We start from the raw sequence: 9081 nt of genomic DNA, 5'->3' as shown, positions 1-9081 counted from the left end.
CACTGACAGCAGGCCCTTCCAGGTGTTGGGGGGCAGCTTCCCTGTTCACAAGGCTCCAAGCCCGATGCCTCCACTCAGTGCCACTCCGGAGACGCCTCCCATAACCGAACCTGTTGGCTCTTCTCCATCTGAACTCTTCCTTCCCGGTCTTTAGCTCCATCGCCACGGGGATGGATGTGATGTCACAATCAGGAGCGCTCCCCTGGAAGCAGTCTGGGCGCCCTGTACCCCAGCCCCGCTGGCGCAGAGGCCGTAGCACTGGTGCTCATTTTAGTTATTTACTTATTTTTAGTTACTCGTTTTAATTTCACTTGGGATTGCATTAGAATGCAAACTTCTCAACATGATTTGTGTGTGTGTGTATGTGTTAGGCCTCACCCGAGGATATTTTTTCCATTGATTTTTTTAGAGAGAGTGGAAGGGAGAGAGGGAGGTATGTGTGGGAGAGAGAGAGAGAGAGAGAGAGAGAGAGAGAGAGAGAGAGAGAGAGAGAGAGAGAGAAACATTGGTATGAGAGAGAGACATCAATTGGTTCCCTCCTCCATGTGCTCCAACCAGGGCTGGGGATGTGCCCTTGACTGGGAATCAAAACCTCAACCCTAGGCACACTCATAGGTTGTTAGATTAGCTTTGAACTCAGAATAAATAAGGAGAGTGAGGGGAGGAGAAAAGTGTTTTTCTTTAGTGATCTCAAAATCATCTAAGCCTGCACCTCTCCAAATTCCTCTTGGTGGCTGGTTGTATCTTTGAAGTTAATCAACCTGGTACACGTTGAAGCTACTTCCTCCTCCTTTGATGCAAGATTGTCCCTAATCGTATTCCAGCCCCACACTTTGCTTTGTATTATTGCTAATTATTTATGCATCCCATGCAATATGGTATATACTTTGACAGCAAAGTCTGTATAGTTCAGCATTACATTCCCCAAAATATCTAGCACAGTGCCAGTCTCTTTGGAAAAACAGTTTGGCAGTTTCTTATAAATATACACTTATCACTCAAACCAGCAATTCCCCTCCTAGAGAAATGACAATGTATGATCACCTAAAACCCTGTGTGTGAATATTTATAGTGACTTTATGCATAGTCACCAAAAACTTGAAACAATATAAATGTCCTTCAGCTAAGGAATTGATAAATTGTGGTACATTCATATAATGGAATATCATTCAGTAATAAAAAGGGTTAAATAATTGGTACTACAACTATATTCAAATATAGATGAATCTCAAAGTAACTATGCTGAATGAAGGAAACCAGACCAAAAAAGAGTACATATTACATGATTCCACTCATAGGACATTTTGGAAGAGGTCAAACTACACAGACAGAAAACAACTCAGTGGTTGTCAGGGTCTAGAGGTGAAGGAAGGGCTTGCCCACAAGGCAGCGTAAGGGAATTTGTTAGAGTGATAAACTGTTTTAGATCTTATAATAGCGGTGATTACAAAACATATGCACTTGTCACAATTCATAAAACTCACAACTAGCTACTGAAATTACTATTTGGAAATTACTCCTCAATAAATCTAACCACCCCCCAATAGACTTATAAACAATGCTTATCACATATTTTAATAGTAACTTAAAAGTATAAGTTCCTTTTTCTCTAAAGAAAACATCATAACTAAGAAATCAATAAGAACAATAAAATAACTATTAAAATGAAAAATATTTGTAATATAAAATCTACGTGCCTTAAAATAAGTAATACTAAATATATACATTATTTAAATAATTGTGATAGTAATTTCTAACCTTTTCCACTTTTTGATTTTATGAGATAAATGTCAAAGAAAGTTTGTGTGTGTGTGTTTTTTTCCCAGAGAAGCAGTAGTTTCATTTTTCTTTCAGATAATGTTGGTGCTGAAGTTTCTCAAACAAACCCAGCTTGCCACCTTCAGGCAAGTGAGAGATTTACAGAGACCATTACCAGAGATAGAACATTAATTTTTTAGATTTCTCCATAATCCATACTTAACAGTGTCTTGATCACTCTATGGGTGCTTCTGTGAGATTTCCTCGATCCAGAATTTTTCCCTGGCATTTTTTGGAATTTTCCCAACTTTCAAAGCTCAGTTCAAATGCCACTAACTCCAAGAAGATTTCCCTGATCACTCTACTTTTTCCTCCTGTAAATATTTTATCTCCTTGAATATAGGTAATGCCATGGAAGGTAGTGATCATTTCGTACTCATTTTTCTGCCTCTGTATGGCTATTAAAAAGGGTACATAGAGAGTTGTGCATGCTAATACTGAAAGAATACATGGATGAATAAATGAACCATTGAATGATTTAATGAATAGGAAGTTAAAGTAATTGTTGAACCTTCATTTGAAAGAGGACTTATTTTACTAGTAGAATGATGGGAATCCCACACGTTTACTCAAGATCATATATGCATATCTGTAAAGCATGAATTTTCATTGACAATTCTGCTATGTGACCATCTATTCATTTTCCTCCAGATTTCCAAATTGCTAACATCCCATAGGCATGTTAACAGAATGTCTAACAGTGGCATGTGGTCCCCCACCACTTCATTCAGGAAACATTCCCAGTTGTTTCTGCCTAGTTCCACGTGGTTTAGGGAGTGAGGTTCTTCGGCATTCTCCTGTTCCCTCCAGAATGTTCAAGCTCCCCTTCCTCTCTTTCCAGGCCTACGTGTATCCAGGAGTGTTAAATGACAAATGGGTCATAGGTTTTAATTCTTTTTTTAAAGGGTGAGTGATCCACACTTGCGGATGGTGGTTCTCATCTTCTTGAAATACTTACAAGAACTTTCTAACAACAAATCCTCTTTCTCCTGGCCACATTGAGGGCTCTTGGTTCAGTGCACAACATTCATGCACTGGGGGAAGGGGTGCCTCAGCCTGGCCTGTCCCCTTTCGCAGTCCGGGAGCCCTCGGGGGATGTCCGACCCTAAGCTGGCAGTTGGACATCCTTAGCACTGCCACGGAGGTGGGAGAGGTTCCTGCCACCGTCGCTGTGCTCACCAGCCGTGAGCTCGGCTTCTGGCTGAGCGGTGCTCCCCCTGTGGGAGCGCACTGACCACCAGGGGGCAGCTTCTGCATTGAGAGTCTGCCCCCTGGTGGTCAGTGTGCGTCATAGCGATCGGTTGTTCCGCTGTTTGGTTGATTTGCATATTACCCTTTTATTATATAGGATTCTCCCTTTTCTCTGATCTCTCTCTAGACACACTCTTATCCACTTTAGTGAGTAACCAGTTCTTCAAGCATGCACAGGAGGATCTGGGCTTAGCCCATGGGTCAGCAGTGGCCCTGGATCCTTGTATCTGTTCTGGTGAGGGCTGGAGCGGGAGAGAGGCCCTGGGTTTACTAGTAAGATAGAAATAGGGGAGGGAAATATAAAGAAACAATCAGATTCCTATTGTGAAACACAAATCTGCCACAAATGTATACTTATAATACCTACAGGGACTAAAAGCGTTTTCTCTCCTCTAGTCCTGCATCCTTTCTGAAAATGAGAATTTGCTTTCCACCCTCATCAGTTCCTCTGTGTTTCTACTCTCCTAAACACACCTAACTGTACCCCAATAACCTCGTTGACCAAGTCTTTTCAAATCATCATACATACACTATAACAGTGGTATCTTTTTTCTGGCTATTCTTTTCTCTCCCTTTCATTTACCTGTTTCTAACCAGGCATCTTCAAATGCATTAAGTACATTTTCTGTCTGCTTTGTAATTTTCTTCTCTTTACAAAACAACTATAATTTTGGTCAAAGTAATTAATTTTAAAAAATCCATGTACTTTGATACCATTAGTTACTCTCCTTCTGTGACTTCCTGTTATAATTAACTTTCTAAATATCACCATTTTTTACTTTCTGGATTTTATTGTATTAAAAATCTTTGATCATTTTCCTTTTGCTCCAGTGATTTGTCTTAAATTATAACACTGGTTTTATACTCTCCTTTCTTTCCAGAAGATGATTTAAAAATTTGTTTCCATTTTTGTAAATCTTTAATATTGAGGCTCCTTGCTGTCTTTTAGGTGCTCAAAGACAGATTACTTCGACTCAAGATCATTTTGAAAGACTGATTATGTGCAGTGCAGCAGGGTGGAATTCATATTTCTCACACTTCTTTAAATATAATTTCTTTCAGGTTTTTGTTACTACCCAAAGAAAACAGGAAATAGATTCAATGTTGGTTGTTGGGAACACTGACCTTTCTTCTCATATTAAACCCATATATTTTCTATTTTCACTCTATATTTGTTTTTTGTTTGCCTTTGTAATTTGTAAGCTTGCTGGGCAGGAAATAATTGTTGATCTTTCAGTTTGAAATAGCCTGGAGCACATGGTTATTAATGGTAACATGTCTTAAATGCCCTTGCTTTTAAAATCAACAATGTTAAATAACGTTTACGGTTTTAATGTTTACTTTTCTTCATTCTTGGTTTGCAGGTTTTATTCTGGATACTCTTATTAGGTGGTTCTCAAACAAGAATAGTTCTTCTATAATAGTTTATTAGCAAACATTGGAATAAAATACTATGTTAGGCATCGAGATTTAGATAATCCCATTACATAAAAGTGGTTATTAGTGTGGTTTGAATCCTGGTCCTATTACCTCTTTGTTTTGTTGTCTTGGACATGTATGTGAGCCTTGATTTTCACATGTGAAAATTAGGAATAACAACTACCTACCTCTCTGGGGGTTTTTTGTAAGGAATAAGTGAAAAATTTACATTAAATATTTGACTACTAAGTGCTCAATAAATGGTAACTATCATTGGTCTGATATGATTCTGCTCATTTTCTTAAAAAATAACTTTACTATGTCACTGATATAGCTGCCCTGTACTGAAATCCTTTGCCCCGTACTCACCAATACCTTGCTTGTACTACAAATGTATTTTTGCTTTTTTTTTCTGACTTGTAATATTTTGAATTTCTAACATACTCCAGAGGTTGGGAGATTCCCTTAATGGATGAGAGAAATCTTGGATGTTCTCTTATTACCAGATTTATTCCTGTAGCACAGAAGTTTCCAATATATAGAGTTGTGAGAAAGCTGTACTTCATTTGGTATCATTCAAAATTTGATGAACTTGCATGTTAAATGTTAATTAGTCCCTTTAAAAAAAATGCTCACCTGATGATATGTTTTATTGATTTGAGAGAGAGAGAAACATCGATGTAAGAAACATTCATTGGTTGCCTCGAATATGCCCCTGAGGGGGTATCCAACCCACAACCTAGGTTTGTGCCCTGACTGGAAATCAAACCTGCAAACTTCTGATGCAGGGGACAATACTCCAACTGAGTCATCCAGCGGGGGCAATTAATCCCTTTTTAAAACCTCTGTAAATATAGTTTATTGAAACATACATCATTCATTTATGTACTGTTTTTGCAAAGACTTTAACATTATTTTATTTTTTTCCATCACCATTTATACCCTCTATGCCCTCTTCCACCTCCACCTCCATACCCCCCACCCCTGCAATTCTCACACTGTGGTCCATGTCCACGAGTTTTCACTTTCTTTTTTCTTTTTTGTTCAATCCCTACATGCCCTCTCTACCCCCGAGGCTTTTTTAGTAATCAAAACATTTTCAATTACAATTGACATTCAATAGTATATTGTTTTGGGTGCATTTTCCCTTTTGGGAATATGCCCATGCCTTTCCCGTCCTCCTCTTCTTCCTCCCAAGGCACACCTAAGCTCTAACCACTGAGAAACACCACCCAGGGTTCCTAGGGCATCTTTTGAAACCTGGTTAGAGAGAATAGTGGCCTATAGTTAATGGTAAAGTGACAACTTTTGAGTTGTGTTGGTTAATCTTTCTAAAAATGTATATACATATATATTTTTTAATTGATTTGAGAGGAAGGGAGATAGGGAGAGAGAGATAAACATCAATGAGAGAGAATCCTTCATTGGCTGCCTCCTGCACACCCCGCACTGTGGATCGAGCCCACAACCACAGCATATTCCCTGACCGGTTATGGGAACCATGACCTCCTGGTTCATAGGTCAATGCTCAACCTTTGAGCCACGCCAGCTGGGCTGTGTTAGTTAATTTTAACAGCAGAAACAGTTGACAAGCCCAAGAAATAATCTTCTTTTTTAAAAATATAGTTTTATTGATTTCAGAGAGGAAAGGAGAAGGAGAGATAGAAACATCAATAAAGAGGAAGAATCATTGATTGGCTGCCTTCTGCACGGATCCAGCCACAACCTGGGCATGTGCCCTAACCAGGAATCCAATCCACGACCCTTCAGTCCGCAGGCCCATACTCTATCCACTGAGCCAAACCAGCGGGGCAAGAAACAACCTTCTTATGTTGATTTTGTGACATTGACACTATTTACAAAATTGGAAAGTTCTACAACAGAGAAGAGTTCCCCCAAGTACCTTTTCTGAAAAGTAGCCCCATCTCTGTCTAACATTTCAGATCTTGTGGTTTCCAAGGAATCCACACCGAATTGAAAGTGAGCTTAATTCCTCTGGAAACCAATCATTCATTCATCCATTCAGCAAATCCAACAGATATGGACGGCCCACTTTGAATGGCTTTGCTGGGCTCTGCGCGTATTATGGTTTTCTAAAGTCCCCGTCCTCGTGTCTACGCGGAGGAAAGGGGAAGAAAATAAACATGTAAATACATTCAAACGCATTTTATGAAGGCAGGTTATTTCGGGATGAGCTGGGCGCGATGGATGGCGGGGCGCCGCGCTCTGGGAAGGTCCCAGCTCCCGGCAAAGGGTCGCATGGTGCCAGGTGCGTGAAGGCAGCGGGCGCGCAGTGGCCGCCGGGCCCGGGGCAGGGTGTCGCCTGGCTCCTCTGCGCACAAGAGGAACGGAGGGGGCCCTGGCAGACCTTGGGAGGGATGGCTTCGCACCCGAGGAGCAGCGCACACCGGTCGGCGGCGGGAAACCCTGGGCTCGGGGGCCACGCGGTCGCGGGGGGAGGAGCTTTCCCGCCGTCTCGCGACACGTCATCGAGCAGCTCCCCTGCCCGTGCTCCCAGCCGCACGCGCGGAAGTAAACACGGCGACGTCATCAGGGCGCGCCTACCCCTTCCCCTCCGGTCTCCCCGCCGCGGTGGACGTGCTCCGCTCCGCTCCACTCGGGGCCGGGTCTATGTCCCGGCTTCCCATCGTCGCGGGCAGGGCGCCAAGGCGGCCAGAGGAGGGAGAGCGGTCCAGAGAGCCCCAGGGAGAGCGGCCTTCGGCTGTTCCCATCGCGGACAGAGGTGCGGTCCTCGGGATGCTGCCCTGGCCAGCGAGAGTGACGGCTGCGGGTTTCGGGGGGCGTAAAAGTCCGCCGGGGGCCGACGGAGCAGAGTGGGCGGGAGGCCGCAGCCTGCTCCTCGCCCTCCTCGCCAGAAGCGAACTTGGCGTCCAATGGGAGCACTTCACTCTAGAGGGGGGCGGTCCCAGACCCAAGTTGAGCGAAAACCTTCTGGGCGCCAAAAAAGTGAACCCCGAAGCCCAGACGCGCTCTCCTGTTAACCAGGCGCATAAAGCCTTTGTTCTCTACCCATCTACCCGCCCCGCCCCCCCCTCCGCCTTCGTCGGGTCGCCAGCCTGCCTTTGGGTACAGTATGGGAGCCAGTTTCCATGGTTACCCACCACTTGGCCTTCTGGGATATGTCACTCTGAACAGGGACCTAACTTGAACCATGAATCAGAAGCAAGCACAGGTGGTTCTTAATTCAGCTGACAGTTTTCTGCTGGGTTCCAGTTTTTGTTCTGTTGTTTGATAAAATTGGGTTTTGTGCTTCTGTATAGGTATACTTGCATATACGTTGCCTTGTACTAGGCTAACTTTGAGTCATGCATTAGCAAATGCTCAACTTGTTAGATGTCGCTAAAAAGTTGTTCTGGGCTTATAAACCCTCACTTACAAATTACACTTAGGTGATTTAATAAGTCGTTGGTTGATGTTTTCCAACCCGAAAATTTTACTGTCTTTTTCTTTTCAGTTCTGGAAAATTGAGTCAAAGATATCTTTACAGACCTTTTAATTGCACAATTGTTTTTCTCTCATTACAGAAGACAAAGGATGCACATCACAGGAGGGAGGAACTACTCCAACTTTTCCTATTCAAAAACAAAGAAAAAAGCTTATTCAAGCTGTGAGGGACAATTCGTTCCTTATTGTTACTGGGAATACAGGAAGTGGTAAAACAACTCAACTTCCAAAATATCTATATGAAGCAGGTAATGATATTCTGGGATAATTCGGGGAGGTTGAAAAAAATACCCTCTTGCCCTAGCCAATTTGGCTCAGTGGATAGAGCATCAACTTGCAGACTTAAGGGTTCTGGGTTCGATTTCGGTCAAGGGCATATGCCCAGGTTGTGGGCTCAATCCCCAGTGGGGGGCATGCAGGAAGCAGCCAATTAGTGATTGTCTCTCATCATTAATGCTTCTATCTTCTCTCCCTCTCCCTTCCTCTCTGAAATCAATAAAAATACATTTAAAAAAATCCTCTTAAAGGCCAGCAGGACTTCTGTATACCACAAATGCCCACTATTTGTTTTACAGACCCAATTCTTCTCTTGGTCTGTCCCTACATTTTCCCTGCTTCTCTGTGGTTTTATTTTAGATTCGGAGATTAGTTGAGATGGCAACTTTTCCATTTTTAATTATCATAATAATCCCAAGGAAAACTATAGGTATCTACTGATTCTCTGCTATAGAATAAGGTTGTGTTGCAGTAGACTATTCACCATTGGGTATTGAAATCTTTTCCGGGAGAGGGATATATTAATATCTGTTGCTGACATTAGTATTTCTTCATTCTTTCTCCAGAGCATTATCAGGTATTTATTCTCTGTGCTAACACCAGCTAACAAATTACCCTTAAAGTGTCTTTCACTTTATTATGCTAAAACTTCCTAGCATAAGGTTAATATAGAACAAAATCATATAGGATGATATTCATATAAACAAATAAAAACTTCTTAGCTTATATATTAACTTACTCTTATGCATCAAACCTAAGATGCCATTGGTTAAGACATACCACTATTTTTTACTATTAACATACTGTTAATGAAGGAAAACTGTCATCAGTTGTCAGATGCATCTCTTTTTC

The 9081-nt window shown here is 42.0% G+C and overlaps 1 protein-coding gene across 3 annotated transcripts in view; it reads left to right on the top strand.

Moving 5' to 3' along the window:
• Positions 1–7038: 7038 nt before the first annotated feature.
• The window catches only part of DHX40 (DEAH-box helicase 40), a 41222-nt gene continuing 39179 nt past the window's right edge, over positions 7039–9081 (top strand). For all 3 annotated transcript variants that reach the window (XM_059669811.1, XM_059669810.1, XM_059669808.1), the window contains exons 1-2: positions 7039–7231; positions 8034–8201. In XM_059669811.1, coding sequence (XP_059525794.1) covers positions 7120–7231; positions 8034–8201 — 280 coding nt within the window. In that variant the 5' untranslated portion in view covers positions 7039–7119. The remainder of the gene's footprint in view (positions 7232–8033; positions 8202–9081) is intronic.

Source organism: Myotis daubentonii, chromosome 16 (genome assembly GCF_963259705.1).
Source record: "Myotis daubentonii chromosome 16, mMyoDau2.1, whole genome shotgun sequence".
Classification (NCBI taxonomy): Eukaryota; Metazoa; Chordata; class Mammalia; order Chiroptera; family Vespertilionidae; genus Myotis; species Myotis daubentonii.
This window is presented reverse-complemented; position numbering and strand designations above follow the sequence as displayed.